The sequence below is a fragment of the Lemur catta genome, chromosome 2, assembly GCF_020740605.2.
Source record: "Lemur catta isolate mLemCat1 chromosome 2, mLemCat1.pri, whole genome shotgun sequence".
NCBI lineage: Eukaryota > Metazoa > Chordata > Mammalia > Primates > Lemuridae > Lemur > Lemur catta.
Genome location: NC_059129.1, coordinates 42975128 through 42994202, shown reverse-complemented (window position 1 = coordinate 42994202; position 19075 = coordinate 42975128). Strand labels below are relative to the sequence as shown.

Genomic DNA, 19075 nt, shown 5'->3' with positions numbered 1-19075 from the left:
CCACGTGCGCCCCCACGGAAGAGCAAGACCCCTCCACAGCGCCCACCACGGCACCAGCAGGGCAGCGGGAGCGACTTCGAGGCGGGCGGGTTGGAGGGAGCCGCACACGTGGCCCCGCCGGTCCTTCTGGGCTCCCCGGCTCTGCGGTGGCACCTGCGGGCAAGTCTCCGCATAGCGGGCGGATTGTCCAGCAAATCTCGCATTCCGGCACAGCCAGTTGTGTGTGACGTTGGCCGTTGCTGGGCAGATGATGCCAACACAGGTTGCAAGCAGAGGCAGGGTTTGGAGGAGCAAAAGTCGCCCAGGCAAGCAAGGAGCAATGCTGGGGTGGAGGGTGGGGCACAAGAACACTGGCTGAGGATTAGGGAGACCATTGAATCCGGAGGGGCCCTAGGAGGGACCAAACCGAAAGATTCAGGCTGTCCCCTCTGCTTGGCGCCCCGTCCCCCTCTCGCTGCGGGCAAATTCTGTTGCGGTTGCCCCAGGACCTGTTCTCAGGGCTCGGTGCCCCTCGTACTACTTCCCCCCGGCCAATGTTTTTATAAAACGATGCTCACACGACCGCCCCCCACGTGAAACTGCTCCCAGCCCCTGGCTGACTTGCAGCTTTCTGGTTGAGGCTACGCCTGTAGATGGTGCGGCCCTCCCCACTCCTTGACTGTTTCCAGGGGACGCCCTGCCTCAGTGTCTCTCACTGCAATCCACCGCCAAGGGGCCTGTCCAAGGCGCACCCCGCTTTTCGTCCATTCTTCGGACAGTTCATTGCCCAGCGTTTCCCCGACGTCCGTAAAGGCAGAGCAGAGAAGCCGGTCCCCATTGTGATACTCCTGGTTCGGACACCCATTGTCCTTTTCTTGGAAAGGGCAGGGGGATGTGGAAAAAATTCTGGTTCCCTCCCCCTTCGGGCCGTGGCTTTCGCTTTCACTTCCTCCTCGAGGGCCGACGGCTCTGCGGTGGCTAGGCGGGCATGGCGCTGCTGGATGTGTGCGGAGCCCCCCGAGGGCAGCGGCCGGACTGGGCTTCTCCGCGTGCGGGAAGCAGGCAAGGCTCGGACCCGGGACACTACAGTTTCTCCGTGCGATCTCCGGAGCTCGCCCTCCCCCGCGGAATGCAGGTAGGGGCTGTAAGGGAACCCCGAGGGGGCATGCGGGGAGGCTGGCGCAGAGGAGAGGTGGGTCCGCCTGAGGTGCGGGGAGGCAGGGGAACGCGGCGGGGCCAGCCGCGGTCCAGGAGGGCGCGACTCTGAGAAGAGGCCACGTGGGGATGGGGCCTGAGGTTAGGAAGTGCAGGTTAGGGCAAGGAGTTAGAGGCGAGGTGGGGGCTCCCATGGGAAGACCAGAGAGCTTTCCTCCCGCCCTTTCTCCAGCACACACAAACCAGGCAGCCTTGTTCCTGGGGTTGTCCTATCATACAGGGACTGTGTAGAGCTGGAAAATCTATGAACTTTGGCAGCTACCTTCGTCTCAGAAACTCACTGTTGTGTGACTTAGAACAAGCCACTTAGTCTAGGTCTCAAGCTCTTCTTCCGTAAAATGGGGACACTGTTAATAAGACGTGTTCTGCAAGGGTGGAATGACCTGTGAATGGAGAAAACCCTGAAAGTCGCTATTAAAATTTTCTGTTAGGGTAACGTTTGTTTTCTTTCATTTCTATTGTGCTGGAAAACAGAGAATGTTGGTGTCCCCTGCCTCTTCTTTTCCTTCTCCCAAGCCACATCCTCTGAGAGCTTGGTTGTTAAGTGTTCCATTTACTGATGATGGTTGGAGAATTTCTGCTTATCTCCTTAGCCCCAATATTCTTGAAAACCCTTTCCTGGAGCCTCCTGCTGCAGAAGTTTTTATTGTCCCTTTCTCTACCTCTTCTCACTCACCAGCCCACTGAATTCTTCCGGTCCCTGAGTGGGGACGGAGAAAGGAACATTCAGATGGAGATGGCCCATGGCACCACCACCCTGGCCTTCAAGTTCCAACGTGGAGTGATTGTGGCCGTGGACTCTCGGGCCTCAGCTGGGAATTACATTGGTGAGTGTGTGCTCCAGCAGGCAGGATGTGGGCAGCTGGGCCCTCCTCTCCATAGGAGCCCAACTCTGCACCGATGCTGAAGGGGGTATTGATTTAGGACACTCAGGGAGAACTGTGGCTTCATCCCTTCTCTGTCAAAACTCCATCTTTTCCCAGACACCTTACTGGTGAACAAGGTGATTGAGATTAACCCTTACCTGCTTGGCACCATGTCTGGCTGTGCGGCAGACTGCCAGTACTGGGAGCGCCTGCTGGCCAAGGAGTGCAGGTACGTGAGGCCTCTCATCTTTCTTAGCTGAGTGGCAGCTCCCTGGCTCTCCAGCGTCACTGCTGCTCACCCTTGCCCCAGGGGACCCATCTTCATGCCAAGAGTGTATTTCACAAAACAGCCTTTTGGGGATAAATACTTCTCCCAAATCTCAGTTTGTGCTCCTGCCCCTATGCCAGATAATTTGTTAATTTAGCCCTGACACCATCAACCCTAGTAGGATAGCATCATTTACTAGGCTTTCTTTATGTATTTTAAATACTTTATATTCAAAATCTTTCTCCGATCTTTAGATCCTACAAGAGAATTCCTTATCTCTTCAATCATTTCCTGTGCCATCCAGAGGGAGGGAGCTAACCTTCTCCTGCCACCTCTGATTCACCCGCCTTCCTCGTGTCCTCACCCAGGCTGTACTATCTGCGGAACGGGGAGCGAATCTCGGTGTCTGCAGCCTCCAAGCTGCTGTCCAACATGATGTGCCAGTACCGGGGCATGGGCCTCTCCATGGGCAGTATGATCTGTGGCTGGGACAAGAAGGTGGGTACTCTCCCTCCCACGTTCCCCCGTCGTGGGTGACATGTTTCCCTTGCACACCTCACTCCCTCCCCTGCAAGATACACAGTGCATGGAGCACTTGGTTTAGGACTGTTCCAGCATACCCATGGGCTATTTCTCCCTTCAGATACTGTATGTATTTTGTAAGTTTGCCCCTTTTGTTAAAATAGTTGATTTCAAACTTGTTTTCTTATTGATTTCTAAAGTTCTATGATTTTACCAAAGTGCTGTCCTAATTCAGATGTTCCTGTGGTAATATTCATTCTTATGTCCACTTTTTATGACTCACTCTTGAACCTTGTTACCAACAACTCTCTCTTCAATTTCAACCTGGAACCTTCTTTTATCTTATAGGGTCCGGGACTCTACTACGTGAATGAAAATGGGACTCGGCTGTCAGGAAATATGTTCTCTACTGGTAGTGGGAACACTTATGCCTATGGAGTCATGGACAGTGGCTATCGGCCCAATCTTAGCCCCAAAGAGGCCTATGACCTTGGCCGCAGGGCTATTGTTCATGCCACCCACAGAGACAGCTATTCTGGAGGCGTTGTCAATAGTAAGAGACCACCACCACCACCACCCCTGGGATGGGGCCTGGAGGGTGACTTAAGATTGAGAGACTCAAGGGAGGCAGAGTGGCAGGGAAGAGGTTTTCAGAGTCAGCAGGGCATTAAGTCCCAATAACATGTGTTTTAAGCATGTGCGTGTGTATCGTTGGCGCCTTTAACATAATACCATTAGCAGGAGCTCACTGAGCTGAAAGGTAACTCCCTGCTCTTTTCTCACTTGTCCACAGTGTACCACATGAAGGAAGATGGCTGGGTGAAAGTGGAAAGTACCGACGTCAGCGACCTGCTGCACCAGTACCGGGAGGCCAATCAGTGAAGGTGGTGGTGGCTGGGCAGGCCTCCTCTGGGAGGGACTGACTGACTCAGGGACCTCAGCCCGATTAGCCTTCTGGAGGAGGAGAGGCCTAACCTGGGCCAGAGGGAGAGAACAGGCTCCTTGGCCAGTGGGAGCCGCAGGAGTTCATCTTCTGTGTGTTTCCTATTTCAAGGAGCATTTCTCCCAAGGAAGCTTCTGGGTGCCCCTCTAAGTACAATAAAGAAAAACGGTTATACAAGTCTCTGTGTTGTGGCTGAGTGGGGTTGGGGCTGTGGTTGTTGGAGGAGGGGACAGGAAATCAAGAGGGGCTCTTCCTGGAGAAGGGCCTCAAACCCCTACCTAAGAAATGGGGCCTCACCAAGTATTTCTCCCTGGGTTTTCCTTCTATGCTCATCTCTGCAGGACTCAGGAAGGCTGATCATTGTTGTCTGTGGACACTTACGTGCAGTTTCATTCAGGTTAGGGTCCTTTCTATAGAGGCACACCTGGGGACTCCAGTGTGAGCCATCGTTAACAGTTTGGTGACCGGGACTAGGGCACCCAGAACAACTGTTTTTGACTCTACAGAGTGAGATGGAAAGCTCCACCTCACTGGATGTGGAATCGTAGACACCTCACCCTTCAGAGGCAGTGGATGCTGAATGCACAGAGGGCCATTAGGGGCCCAACGTCATGATGCATCGTGCTGGATTGTGAGATGACAGGATGATGATTGAACAGCAAGTGGCAACAAGGAAGACTCCATGAAGTGAGGAATACGAGGAAAAGCACAAGACCCAGGTTGGGAGACAGAAGCGGACATCATGAGATTTTCTGAACCTGCTGGATCTGTGGACCCCGTCGCCTCCCAGAGAAGAGTTAGCTGCAGACGCAGAGGCTTGAAAGTAGGAAGCAGCCGAGCATGGAGCTTTCTTCATTAGGGAGAGATCCTTAAAGTCTCACAATAGGGTTGGAAAATTTTTAATAATTCCTTACTTCCAATCCCCCCACCACTATTTCAAAGTTCAAGTGACTCATTGGTAGTCAGTCCACTAACACATCAAAAGGGTGGTTTGGAATCCAAGTGATCCTCTTTTTTTTTTTTTCTTTGAGTTCAGGAGGTAGTTTGAACCTGAAGAGTTGTTTCTGGAATAAGCAAATCTTCATGCTCCATAGGTAGGCTCCGGGTGAGGCCGGGGCCTTGAAACCTGATTACTGTTCTAATCAGGGTTGAGGGAGACCAAGAAACAATGCCCGTACCGGCATTTCCTCATATGCTGAAGGTGCCGCCCACGTCATTTGGAGCACAAAGGTAGGGGCACCCGGACATGTGCCTGTCCCACGTGCTCTGTTGAGAAGTCCCCCCTGGGGACTCTGCTTCCCCAGGGGCTTCCAGGACTGTGGCTGGAGGGGACCCTGAGACTTGGAGGGCTGTGGGGGCTGCTGAAGATAAAGAGTCACGGCCTCCCAAGGGCAAACGCTGTGAGAAGAAAGCCCCTTCGGCCTGGTCAGAGCGGCTGCCTGTTTGTCGCTGGGGGTCTGCCTGTGATTTCACCCCGAGACCCTCAAGTGGTATGTAGCCTGCGTGGGGGAAGAGCACTTCTTGAAATGGGTTCAGAGCTTGAGGTAGTAATTTTGAGAAAATCCGTTGTTTCTCCAATTGCAAATCATCTCAATCCTTGAAACAGCTTTATGTCACTTAATGACAATTAAAAATGTCTAGTTTTGTGTCACAGTGACCGCCTCGGGGCAGTAAGAGCCGGCGCTGGGGCCCGGCCCGGTGGCCCGCAGGCCTCGCGCGCCCCCTGCCGGCCGCCCGGAGCGAGGGCCCGGGCCGGGGAAGCGAAAGCGAAAGCGGCGGAGCCGCCGGCCGGCAGAGGGGCCGCGCGGGCGACGGGGAGGGTGGATTTCGGAGCTCTGTCCCCCGCGCTTAGCCGAGAGCCCCGAGGCCGACGCGGCTGGTGGGTTCGTGCGGACGGGGACCTGGAGCGCCCGCCGGGACCCAGCCCAACCCCCCGTCTCTGGCCCCCGGGGGTGGATGGGCCGGGAGCCGGGTCTGCTGGGCTCTTGGGAGCCCGGTGGCGGCAGGCGTGGGTCGGGAGGGAGGTCAGGGGAATTTTGTTTTCTGTATGACGCTCCTGATGGTCATGCTCCCCAGCTCGCTGGGACAGGCAGGAAGCCGTCTGTCGCAGGAGGGATGTACTGATGACCATGGGGCACCCAGGGGGTCTTTCAGGGTAGGGAGGGACAGAATGAGAAGCCCATGGACGATGGACAGGTTGAGGGGAGCGGGAGTGGGGGGTGGAAAAAAGGACTGGGACTCCACCCCCATAATTTCTCAACTTCTACCCGTAGGCAGCACCATGTGGCTCCCTGACCTGAGACGCTGGGCCTCCCTGCTGCTGGTGGACGGGGCCTTACTGTGGTTGCTTCAGGGGACTCTGGGGACTCTGCTTCCCCAGGGACTTCCAGGACTATGGCTGGAGGGGACCCTGAGACTTGGAGGGCTGTGGGGGCTGCTGAAGGTGGGAGGGCAGCTGGGATTTGTGGGGACATTGCTGCCCCCGCTCTGCCTGGCGACCCCCCTGTTTCTCTCCCTGAGAGCCCTGGTGGCAGGGGCCTTGAGCGCACCCCCTGTCAGAGTGGCTTCAGCCTCTTGGAGCTGGCTGCTGGTGGGGTACGGGGCTGCGGGGCTAAGCCGGGCCGTGTGGGCTGTGCTGAGCCCCCCTGGAGCCCCGGGGAGGGAGCAGGGCCAGGAGGACAGCAAAGCCTTGATGTGGAGGTTGCTGCAGCTCTCCAGGCCGGACGTGCCTTTCCTCAGTGCTGCCTTCTTCTTCCTCATTCTTGCTGTTTTGGGTGAGTCTGAGAAGATATTGGGAGTTGGGGGTGGGAGAAGGGCCTTGGCCCCAGCAGGTTCATCTGTTATCCTCCGTGCCTCTTTCAGGGGAGACGTTAATCCCTCACTATTCTGGTCGTGTGATTGACATCCTGGGAGGAGATTTTGACCCCGATGCCTTTGGCAGTGCCATCTTTGTCATGTGCCTCCTCTCCATCGGGAGGTAGGTGATGGGCAATTGGGTCCCTTTGCTTTACAAGGGCCTTTCTGTTCCTGACTCCATTTTCAGACCCTTTCATGCAAAAAGCACAAAGTACTTAAACTAAAATATGGTTAATTTTTCACCATTCTGTTTCATCCATTCATTCATTTCTTCCTTCCTCCATATTTATCCAACATTTTCCGAGTCTATGTCCATCATCAAGGGCCCAAGTAGGAGTGTCGTACAAAGGAGCTTAAGTGCCAAAGAGAACGTCTCTCAGTGACCTGTCAGCACTTCGGCTCCACGAGATTCCATCTCCCCATCCTGCGTCCTACCTCCCACCACTGAGTCTGTCCTCACAGTGTCTCTTCAGGGTCGCCCTCGTGTCAGGGTGGGCCTGTTTCTCCCTCTTGGCTCCTCTTTCCTTACTCATCTTGCCAGTCCCTGAAGATCATGCTGGGAGGCTTGTCGCCTTTCTTTCCAGCCTCTGCTCTCTTTTCCCCTTCTCTTGCTTTCGCCTCTTTTTAGACATAGAAGTCTGCTCACTCCAAACAAACCAACCAACCAACCAAGTGCTTGGCAGGCCGGACCAGGAGAGTAGGATGAGGTGAGTGAGGCACCTGGGGTGGTGCCCACTCACTGTACCTCAATCCCAGCCCCGCTTGACGCTGCTCCTTTTTGGTGGCCATACTGCGTTGAGCATGTCCCCAACAGCCAGTTCCTCACTATGCCTCATTCCATACTTGCTTCTGCTGACACTCACTAGAGCCACACGCCGCATAGCGACAGATCAGTCAGCCATGGACTGCATGTGTGATGGTGGTCCCACAAGATTATAATACCAGGTTTTTACTGTGCCTTTTGTCTGTTTAGCTATGTTTAGATACACAATTCCCACCATCGTTACAGCTGCTGCCGGTGTTCAGCACAGTCACCTGCCGCACAGGCTTGCTGTGCCGCCTAGGTCAGTGGGAGTGCCCGCGACGTTCGCACAACGGTGAAACCATCTAAGGACATTTCTCAGAACATGTCCCTGTTGTTAAGTGACACGTGACTGTACTGAAATGTGAACTTCTTATTGATCAATCCAATGCTTTTGTTTTAAAGTCAGTCCCCAGTTACTTTTTGTTTCTCTGTAGCCTTTGGCACTAGTATAATCTCTTATTATTGATCTTTCTGCAGTTTGCGTTCATGCACTGTTTCCTGCTTCCCAATCCACTCTGTCTCCTCTGGAGAACTTTTCTCCTCTGGGCCCTCAAATATGATCTTTCCTCATGACTTAGTTCTTTAATCTTGAAAAACATTTTTCCTGTGGAGCTAACTCAGTTCCTCTGTGCAGGAGGCCCCCGGAGCCACATTTCCGTGCTGTGCCCTGTCTTGTAAACCCAGATGCCTCCTTGACTCTCCCGTTGGACAGCCCTGTCTCCTCCCACACTCCGCAGACCCAGGACTCCAAGTGCATCACACTCTCCTGGTCTTCCTGAAAGTGGCTCCCCCTTCTCATCCCCATTCTTGAAGCCGTCAGTGTCCTGGGCTCCCTGCATCGGCATCCTTAGTGTCTTCCTCACGTTCAAACACCCGCCCTGTCATTTCCACTGTGAAAGTGTCTGTCCCCAGTCTCACCGCCATCATCACAGTGCAAACCTCATCACTGCATGTCTGACTCTCCCAACAGCCTCTTCAATATGGCAACTAAATTTGTATCAGAAGCCCATGCTTTGTGAAAAACCTGCTTTTATGCTTTTATTTCTTTCCCTTTAAGTTTTATTGTGGAGATTTAGTTGGTCTAAGAGGAATTCTCCAACTTTGGGGATGAAGGACAGGGACAGCATGACGCTGGGGCCCTGGAGAATGGGGTCGGGGAGTTCATGGCTGCAGTTCCCATGATGATGTATCTGTGCCCACGAGGAGGGCTCTGAGGGTGGGGGAGGAAGGAGACCACGACAGACACTGAGGAAGGCTTGGACAGGAGCAAGCCCCGGGCTGTTTCCACAGTATCTTTTCACTTCTGTTACCGTCTTCCCGCGCCTAGCACACAGCACACCCCATGCGTACTTGGGAGTCTGTACATATTGTGACTTTGTTCCCAGTCCGGCTCAGCTCACCGCGTCTGCCCTGTCTTCTGCCCCGTTCATTCCTGTGCCTCCTCTCGCTCCCCTCCCCGCCCCGCCCCGCCCAGGGTCTCTGGTTTCTTTGTCCTTGGCCTCTCCGGGGCGCCTGTCGCACTCTCCCTGACTTTGCCTTTCCCTTCACTGCCGCCGCCTCTGCCTCTCTCGCCCATTCCCTGCGTCTCCCCTCACCCTGCTCCCGGCTCCTGCTGCCCACAGCTCGCTGTCTGCAGGCTGCCGCGGGGGCTCCTTCCTCTACACCATGTCCAGAATCAACTTGCGGGTTCGGGAGCAGGTTTTCTCCTCCCTGCTGCGCCAGGACCTCGGTTTCTTCCAGGAGACCAAGACAGGTGGGGCCTGGGGGCCAGGCCTGGGATTCCCCTGGACATTCCTTGCCCCTGGGCACCCCTCCACCTGCGCCCCTCCTGCCTTCATCCCTGTGCCCGGCCTGGGGCTGCCTTTCTCCCCTTGGGACAGGGTGGAGTTGCAGCCTCGTCCATCCTTGTCTCTGCAAGTGAGGGAGGATGTTTAGAGGAGGGGCCTGTGTCAAGGGGACAGTCAGGAGGGCGTTTCTGGGGTCCCTGCAGAATGCATGTTTTCCTCATCTGCTCTGTCCCTCCCAGGGGAGCTGAACTCGCGGCTGAGCTCGGATACCACCCTGATGAGTGGCTGGCTTCCTTATAATGCCAACGTGCTCTTGCGAAGCCTGGTGAAAGTGGTGGGGCTATATGCCTTCATGCTCAACGTGTCGCCTCGACTCACCCTCCTCTCTCTGCTCGACGTGCCCCTCACGATAGCGGCCGAGAAGGTGTACAATGCCCGCCACCAGGTACACATGGATGTTAGGGAAGCCTGAGGGCGAATAAAGCATAGCGGTGAGGAGTCCACATTTGTAGCTAGAGGATCTCCTAGAGAAAGATGTTCTCTTCTCAGCCCTAAGGCTGGAAGGTATATTGTATGTGTATAGCACGTTTTGCATATCCAGTCTTCCGTTAGTGGAGCTTGGAGTTCAGAAGGCCCATTACCCCCTAGGACTGTAGGCAAAAGGTATGTGTGTGAGACAGAGTGGGGGACATTTTTCTGGGGAGACGATAACTTTCCAACAGCTTCTCAAAGGAGTCTTTACATCCACTCCTCATGAAAGATTAAAAATGATACCTTGGAAGGTTTTAGGTAGAGGGGTTTTTGCTTTAAAATCAGCAGAAGGAATTTGGATGGAGCTTAGGGAAGGTCGGGCGTGCAGTGAGGAGTCCTGCGTGTGTCAGGACCCCCTTCTCTTCTCCTCTTTGACTGTGGTAAAACTTACTTTACTTAACATTTGCCATTTTGACCATTTGAGGTGTACAGTTCAGTGGCATTAAGTACACTCACGTTGCTGGGCAACCATTGTCACCATCCATGTCCAGAGCTTTTTTCATCTTCCTAGAATAAACCTCTGCACCTATTAAATAGTAACTCCCCCCACCCCCCAGCCCTGGCAACCACCATTGTATTTCTGCCTCTGTGACTTTGATGACTCCGGGTACCACATGTATTAATAAGTAGAATCATACAGATTTGTCTTTTTGTGAGCGGCTTATTGACTTAGCATGATGTCTTTAAGTTTTATCTATGTTGTAGCTTGTGTCAGAATCTCCTTCCTTTGAAGGCTGCGCAATATTCCACTGTGTGCATAGCACATTTAGCTTATCTAGTCATCCACTGATAGACATTGGAGTCATTTCCACCATTTGGCTGTTACAAATAATGCTGCTATGAACATGAGTGTATAAGTATCTGCTCAAGGCCCTGCTTTCAAGTTTTTTGGGTTTGTATCCAGAAGAGGAATTGCGGGATCATATGGTAATTCTATCTTTAATTTTTTTTTTTTTTTTTTGAGACAGAGTCTTGCTCTTGTTGCCTGGGCTAGAGTGCAGTGGTGTCATCATAGCTCACTGCAGCCTCAAACTCCTGGGCTCAAGTGATCCTCCTAACTCAGTATCCTGGCTTGTTGGGACTACAGACGCACACCACCATGCTTGGCTAATTTTTCTATTTTTAGTAGAGACAGGGTCTCAGTCTTGCTCAGGCTGGTCTCTAAAGCCTGAGCACAAGCAATCGTCCCGCCTTGGCCTCCCAGACTGCTAGGATTACAGGCATGAGCCGCCTCTCCTGGCCTATTTTTAATGTTTTGAGGAATTACCACACTGTTTTCCATAGAGCTGCACCATTGTACATTTCTCCACCAACAGTGCGTGAGGTTTCCAATTTCCCCACATCCTTGCAAACACTTATCATTTTCTGTTGCTGTCATTTTTAAATTATAGCTATCCTAGTGCTTTTGATTTGCATTTCCCTAATGATTAGTGATGCTGAGCATCTTTTCATCTGCTTATTGGCCATTTTTGTATCTTCTCTGGAGGAATGTCTTTCCAAGCCCTTTGCCCTTTTTTAACTGGGATTTTTTGTTGTTGTTGAGTTGTAGGAGTTCTTTATGTATTTTGGATATTAATCCCTTATCAGGTATATGATTTGCAGATATTTTCTTACATTTCATGGTTGCTTTTTAACTCTGTTGATAGAGTTTTTTGATACACAAACGTTTTCATTAAGTCTGATTTATCTTTTATTTATTTTTGTTGCCTGTGCTTCTGGTGTTATATCCAAGAAATCATTGAGAAATCTAGTGTCAGAAAGCTTTTCTCTTACATTTTTCTAAGAGTTTTATAGTTTTAGCTCCTATGTTTTGATCTTTTTTTTTTTTTTTTTTTTTTTTTGAGACAGAGTCTCACTTTCTTGCCCGGGCTAGAGTGAGTGCCGTGGCATCAGCCTAGCTCACAGCAACCTCAGACTCCTGGGCTTAAGCGATCCTACTGCCTCAGCCTCCCGAGTAGCTGGGACTACAGGCATGAGCCACCATGCCCGGCTAATTTTTTTTTTGTATATATATTTTTAGTTGGCCAGATAATTTCTTTCTATTTTTAGTAGAGACGGGGTCTCACTCTTGCTCAGGCTGGTCTCGAACTCCTGACCTCGAGCGATCCACCCGCCTCGGCCTCCCAGAGCTAGGATTACAGGCGTGAGCCACCGCGCCCGGCCTATGTTTTGATCTTTGATCTGTTTTGAATCACATATCCAGCTTTCTTAGCTATCTTGGCTCCTTGGGAACGCTGCCCCTCCTTTCTCATCCAGACACTAGGGGTGGAAGAATGACCTCAAATGAAGGGTAGAAAAATAGCACGTATCTCCTACACTGCCTGACACGGAAAGCTCAGTAATATTTCATTCCCTCGCTCCTTCACTCTTACTTTTTTCTGGAAAGAAAGGCAAGGAAGAGGGAAAGAGAACAGTTGGGTATTTTTAGGTCAATTGGGAGCATCCCAAGGCTGGAATGAGACTCGGGGCCTGCCGGCTTCTGCTGCATCAACCTGGTGTGTTCGCTGCCCCTTTTCCAGGCGGTGCTTCGGGAGATCCAGGACGCAGTGGCCAGGGCCGGGCAGGTGGTGCGGGAGGCTGTGGGAGGGCTGAAGACCGTGCGCAGTTTCGGGGCAGAGGAGCACGAGGTCTGTCGCTATAAGGAGGCCCTGGAACGATGCCGGCAGCTGTGGTGGCGGCGAGACCTGGAGCGAGCCCTGTACCTGCTCTTGCGGAGGGTGAGCTGGCCGAGTGGCAGGGGAAGGGTCGGGAAGGGATGGGGAGCCCATGGCTGGTTCTGGGGTCCCTTGAAGCTCAGTCTCATAGGGGCAGGCAGGGGAAAGCATGGGAAGGTCTTTCTTGGCCGTATCTCTTTCTTCTCCCCTCCCAGGTGCTGGGCCTGGGCGTGCAGGTGCTGATGCTGAGCTGTGGGCTGCAGCAGATCCTGGCCGGGGAGCTCACCCAGGGCGGGCTGCTCTCCTTCCTGCTCTACCAGGGTGACGTGGGGAGCTACATGCATGTGAGTGAGCAGCCCGTGCCTGCCCTTCCCCTTCTCTTTTTCTCTCTGGCTTTCTGGGCCACGGGCTTTGTTCCCCTTAACAAGACAAAACAAAAACACCCAAATAATGTTGTTATGGAGAGTTTCAAACTTATGCCAAAAAAAGAAAAAGAAAATAATATTATGAACCCACACGTACCCATCAGCTGCTTTCACAAGTGTTAACTGATGGCCAGTCCTGTTTGGGCTGTAACCCCTCTTCCCCCGCCCATTTTATATTGAAGCAAATCCAAGATATTATATCATTTCATCTGTAAATAGTTTAGTGTGTATCGCTAAAAACATAAACATCTTTTAAAGTGTATAACAACAAGGTATTATCACACCAAAGGACTAACAACAATTCATAAAATTCATTAAATACAGTCAGTGGTCAAATTTCCACTTGTGTTATAGCTGTAAAATGTGTGTGTGTGTCCGTTTTTGTGTCCTTGTGTGTGTGCTTGAGTCAGCATCCAAATGAGGTCCACACATTGTGATTGGTTGATATGTCTTTTAAGTATCTATCTAATCCATCCATCCATCTATCTAAAATTTCCCCATTGCAGTTTAGTTTTTGACGAAATGGGTTGTTTGTCCTGTCGAGTTCCTTATGGTCTGGATTTTGCGTATTGAACCCCTGTGGTATCATTTTAATATGTTCTCCTGCCTCTGTATTTCCTGTCAGTTGGTACGTAAACCTAGAAGCTTGCAGGATTCAAGGTTTTTCTCTTTTTCTGACAAGAGTCCTTCCTAGGTGGTGGTCTGTTTTTTCTCCAGGAGGTGCAGAATACCTGGTCTCTGTCTGGTGGCATCAGCCACAGGGGCACAGGGCACAGACCCACTAAACCAGCAGGGCTGCAGATGGTGACTCTATCACTCCTTCCCTCACGGGCTGCCTACATCTATGAAGGGAGCCCTCCCCTCAGCTACGCGTTGGCTACCCAGGAGCACAGTTTGATTAGGAAAGGCAGAATAAGCATTTAGTTCTTTTCCTGTATTTACTGGTTCTCAAAAATAGTTACTTCATCCAGGGCTCCATTTAAAAATTTTCCTAGATATTTTATAAACATCTTTTGTGTGTGGAGAACTGCGCTAGGCACTCTGGAGGCTGCAAGGAGGAGGTGGGCGCATGCGTGCTGTCGAGGAGGTCCCTGTGTGGTGCAGCCAGACAGAGCTGTGCACGCGGCACTGTGCACAGAACAGTCCCTGCAAGGTCTGGGGAGAGCGGCCCTGCTGCATGCCAGGAGAGTGGACTGCGCGTCCTTCCTGCTGCAAATTCGAACAGTGGGGTGTTGGTGCCACTTTAAAGTCCACCCAAATTGCACATTGAAGGGTTGGGAGTCGTTTTTGGACAAGGGGGAGAAGTGTGGCGGTGGGCAGGTGTGTGTGGAGCTGGGCCTTGGTTCCCGGTGGAGGCGTGTTTGCCTAGCTGCCCTCCCCTTCCTGTGTTCCAGACGCTCGTGTACATGTGCGGCCATATGCTGAGCAGCGTGGGGGCTGCTGAGAAGGTCTTTTCCTACCTGGACCGACAGCCAAATCTGCCCCCACCTGGGGAACTGGCCCCTCGCACTCTGCAGGGGCTCGTGGAATTCCAGGATGTCTCCTTTGCGTATCCCAATCGCCCTGACCAGCCTGTGCTCAAGGTGCCTGAAACAGGCCACGGGGAGGGAACCTGGACCCCTTGCTCTGTGCCGCTTGTGTGTGAGCAGCCACCGCGGCCTGTAGACCATTTGGGAAGCTGGTCTTGCCTCTGCCAGGAAGAGGTAGGGAGGGGTCCTGAGGGAGAAGAAGTGGGCCCCAGCTCTTCCCTGGTTTCCAGGGGCTGACGTTCACCCTACGGCCTGGCGAGGTGACGGCGCTGGTGGGACCCAATGGGTCTGGGAAGAGCACAGTGGCTGCCCTGCTGCAGAATCTGTACCAGCCCACCGGGGGCCAGGTGCTGCTGGATGGGAAGCCCGTGTGGCAGTATGAGCACCACTACCTGCACAGCCAGGTGGGTGGGGAGGGGGCGGTGTATGCAGAGACGGGGTAGGAGATCCAGGGGGCCAGTCGGAGGGAGGCAGGCGAGGAGGAAAGCAGGGTCCCCGCCATGAGGGTTTACACACAGTCCTCTCTGCTTGTGTCACTCTGCACAGGTGGTCTCGGTTGGGCAGGAGCCTGTGTTGTTCTCGGGTTCTGTGAGGGACAACATTGCTTACGGGCTGCAGAGCTGCGAGGATGATAAGGTGACAGCTGCTGCCCAGGCCGCCCACGCTTCTGACTTCATACAGAAAATGGAGCGTGGGATGTACACAGGTATCTTCTGCAACCTGTAAGCCTGCCCTTCAGTAAAGGGAGAACATGGAACTTGCTGTTGGTGGTGAGCGCTGTGCGCTTTCCTCTCCCGCCTGCCCTCCTTCCCCCACACCAGGGACTCTTCAGCCTGCCTCCCTCAGCAGTCTCTGTGCCCAGCAGTGGCTTCTCCAGGAGGGCAGCCCCCTGAGGGCCCCGCCCCATGACGTCCCCTGGCGCTCCCCCCTCAACCCCGCAGGTGCTAGTGGAAATGCCGCGGTGCACCTGTCCCTCCTGGTGGGGGAGAGTTGTCCTGATCCCCCGTGTCTGAGGCAGGGCATTTCTCTGACTTCCTCAGACGTGGGGGAGAAAGGGAGCCAGCTGGCTGCGGGACAGAAACAGCGTCTGGCCATCGCCCGCGCCCTTGTGCGGGACCCACAGGTCCTCATCCTGGATGAGGCCACCAGCGCCTTGGACGCGCAGTGTGAGCAGGCGGTGAGTACCGGGCGGCGCGGGCACGTCGCGAGGATCCGCCTGTGCAGAATGCGGCGGGGCAGGACGAATGCCCGCTAGTGCGAGGAGGGTCTGCCGTTTTGGGGTTGGGAGGTGGGCCGGGGAATGGGTGGTGTGGGGCAGCCCGCCTTGCTCCCGGGCTGCCCTGCCGGCCCTCCAGCTGCAGCGGTAGGGCTGGGGGAGAAGGGCAGTGCCGACCATCACCCTTTCCTGCCTTCTCTTGTCCCACGCCTTCTTTGCCCCAAGTCACAAGAGACGGTGCCCAGTTGGGACGCGGTGTCCATCGCACTCTTTCCTTTCTGAGGCACCGTGGTCCTCCCCCTGCAGCTGCAGGACTGGAATTCCCGCGGGGACCGCACGGTGCTGGTGATCGCCCACAGGCCGCAGACGGTGCAGCGCCCGCACCAGATCCTGGTGCTCCATCAGGGCGAGCTGCGGGAGCTCGCGCAGCTCCGGGAGGGGCAGGACGCCTATTCCCGCCTGGCGCGCCAGTGGCTGGAGGACTGGGGCCCCGGGGACACCGGGCCTTCCCAGGGCCGGCTCCAGGCCCCAGAGCAGCTCCTGCTTTGAGTCTCCCTGGGTAGCTGCCCTGAGGTGGAGGCACGGTGGCGCTGTGGACCACGTGGTGCTTTGGACGAGGTGGAGTGGGGCGAGGGCTGGGGTGGGGGGGTGGTGGTGCTGTTTGTGTCCAGGAACCTTATTTCCTGGGTGGATGAGCTGTGCCTGGTGCTGAGTAGTGTCACGTGGCATAATAAATATATTTAAAATACTGTCCTTGTTATAGAAACAGTACACGTTCATATGGAAAATTTAGACTGTATTGAAAAATACAAAGAAGAAAAGTAAAACTACCCATTGTTTTCCTCCCAAAGAGAACTATAGTTACTACTTTGCTGGCTGACCTACCAGTCGTTTATCTGTTCTTCGTGGTACAAATTAACCAATACTACATAAATATTCATGAAGTTGCCTTTCTGTGTCCTTCCCCATTCCCACCGGTGTCTGATATTTTGGGGAAGCTAGGGTGTGGAGGGACAGACAGCAGTGCCCTGATAAAAAGTGTTAATAATAACATGATAATGGCTACCATTTATAGATTTTTAATATGAGGAACTAAGCTAAGCATCTTTCTTGTATTATCAGTTTTAATCCTTATCTCCACCCCTATGAGGTGAGTTATTATTATCCCCATTTTACAGATGAGGAAACTGAGGCTCAAAGAGATTAAATGACTTTCCCAAGATTACACAGTGGTGGAGTTGGAGTTTGAATGCAGGCCTGACACCAGAGTCCACACTCTGGACCAATTAATTATACTGCATCTTGTGTCCATAATCTCTAATCCCTAATCAGATCAAGCAAAGCTCTGTTGCTTCCAGCTCCTAATAGCTCTGAGTTGATGATCTTCTCTAGTCTCATGGTTAGAGCCTTCATTTGCAGTGTTGGATGATCTCATCTGCAGAGAAGTTTCTCTGCCATTAGTTCTCCTCTTCCAGCCGTCCTCACGAAGTCATTTTTCTTTCTAAGGCGCATGGGATAATGTCACTTCCATAAGATCCTTCAGGTGCTCTTATCCCCTCCTGCTGAAATCCTTTTCAGAGCACACAGGGTTTTCCACCGATCTGTGTCACCCTTTTCTGTTGCATTCAGCCCCAGCTGCAACAAACCTCCTGCCCTCCCCAGTACCTCTGTGCATACGGTGTTTTCTTACCCATGCGCTGCTCCACCCTGCCCTGATTTCTGAGTTCTTAACTCAGACTTAACCCAGGGTTCGGGTCTTCCAGGAAGCCTTTCTTACCTCCTCCGTCTGGAGAAAGTGCCCTTCCCAAGTGCTTCTGTCACTCCTGGGCCTTACCTCTTCCGTAGCCTGTATTAAACTCTGCCCTCTCCTTTGTCCTTACACTAGACCGGATGCACCTAGGGGGAACGCCATATATCTTAATAAGCTTTATATCTGCTGCCTAGCACAAGGCCCAATTCATAGTAGACAATAAATAAAAAGTCTGTCTAATAAATGAAAAAATATCTCCTCCACTGGCCTCATTCTCAATTCTTCCTACCTGTACTCACCACTGAAAAGCCAACATTGTACGCATCACTGGTTGCTGGGAGGGACTTACCTTGGATGGCTCCTATTCTAGGAAAGAGAAACTTTCACATTCCTGGAAACAGCAGGTACTTTCCACGGTTAGCAACGAATTCACCAGAACTGGTTTGGATTTTTCTGCCTGGCAGCTGTTGGGAGCAGGGTGGGGTGTGAGTGGGGAGATTCATGCAGACTCGCCTTTGCTTCCTTCTGGGCCTGCCTAGCTGCTCCACACCCATCCTCCTCCAAAACTTCAGAGGGTAAAATCAGCATTTGGAGAGAGAAGAAGGCTGGTCAGATTCCTTCCCCTCCCCACAAAATATCCTTTCTCTGTTCACAAAGTGGGAATAATAATTCCTGCATCTCCCAACCTCATGGAAGCTGAAGCCCTCATGGAAGAAGATGGTCTGTGAAAAGTCTGTGATATCCGCAGTACAATTTGACCCATAGGTCATGATACTTTAAACCTGGACACATCTGAAAAGTAGTGTAGCAGTCAAACCTTACCTTACAGACAGAGAAACTGGTCTGAAATCACACAGCAAATCAGGATAGAGCTGGGAGGAAAACTTAGGTATCTTGATGGGCCCCCCAGGAGGATGTAGTAGACCTTAAGGTCTTAAGATGTTCCCAGAATTTCTTGTCTCAGGGGAAACTCTCAGGTAAGCCTCATGTCAGGGACACAGAAAAATGTTCCCTGACAGTCAACGTGTTCAACCCAAACTCCTACAAGTGTGGTCCGCCTGGTAACCACAGATGTCAGCACTCCTGGTTTACCCCAGAGTTCTTTTCATTCACTCCTCGCACCCCACCACCGTTTGATTTCCTTGCCCTATAATTTCCCCGTTTTCCTGTCACTTACCTTCAGTATCTTTCCCCATCAGCCCTGTCTTACTTTTTCTAAAGGAGGAGCTGAATGGAGAGGGGAAACTTAGGAAACTCTCGTTTCTTTGGACCCCAAAAGAACCCATCTGCCCTGACCTACATGGAAACAGCATTGAATTCCAAGTCCTTTGTGCCCCCGCCTAGTGGTTCAGCCACCTGGCGTCCACGTGGCAGTCATTAATCAAGAGGAGGAAATGTGGAGTTGTCAGAATTTTGAGGTGAGGAAAGACTAGGAGATAAGAAAAAGAAAAGTTCTTCCCTGTGATCTGGTGCTGAGAGTGAGCTAGAGGAGCACCGGTTTGAGGCTGATGCCATCTAGTGGTCTAGGAAATACCAGGTTTAAAGCTAGAGTTTTATGGAATCTTACAAATTATAATAATTCTAATAATAATAGTCCTTCCCTGGGTGCTTACTATGTGCTATTTCTGCGCTGAGTTCCTGACGTATGTCTTTTCACTTTATTGTCAAGATAATCCTGTATGGGAGGTATTACTATTCCAATTCAAAGAATGAGAAAATGGAGTTTTAG

At 52.5% G+C, this 19075-nt stretch overlaps 2 protein-coding genes across 3 annotated transcripts; both read left to right on the top strand.

Moving 5' to 3' along the window:
• Positions 1 to 878: 878 nt before the first annotated feature.
• PSMB8 (proteasome 20S subunit beta 8) lies at positions 879 to 3970 on the top strand. The gene is made up of 6 exons (XM_045541790.1): positions 879 to 1114; positions 1874 to 2021; positions 2178 to 2289; positions 2697 to 2826; positions 3199 to 3403; positions 3644 to 3970. Exons 1-6 carry the CDS (start codon positions 968 to 970, stop codon positions 3730 to 3732), a joined length of 831 nt encoding a protein of 276 aa, XP_045397746.1. The 5' UTR covers positions 879 to 967; the 3' UTR covers positions 3733 to 3970.
• A 1609-nt stretch (positions 3971 to 5579) lies between these two features.
• On the top strand, positions 5580 to 16426 carry TAP2 (transporter 2, ATP binding cassette subfamily B member). Of its 2 annotated transcripts, none has more exons than XM_045541788.1 (12): positions 5580 to 5672; positions 6067 to 6567; positions 6656 to 6770; positions 9077 to 9207; positions 9481 to 9686; positions 12292 to 12489; positions 12642 to 12770; positions 14246 to 14434; positions 14611 to 14784; positions 14927 to 15086; positions 15421 to 15557; positions 15903 to 16426. In XM_045541788.1, the coding sequence occupies exons 2-12, from the start codon at positions 6075 to 6077 to the stop codon at positions 16143 to 16145; spliced, it is 2175 nt and encodes a 724-aa protein (XP_045397744.1). In that variant the 5' UTR covers positions 5580 to 5672; positions 6067 to 6074; the 3' UTR covers positions 16146 to 16426. The 2 variants fall into 2 exon arrangements, with proteins under 2 accessions (XP_045397744.1, XP_045397745.1); XM_045541789.1 differs by having other exon boundaries at positions 5580 to 5676.
• Positions 16427 to 19075: the final 2649 nt, after the last annotated feature.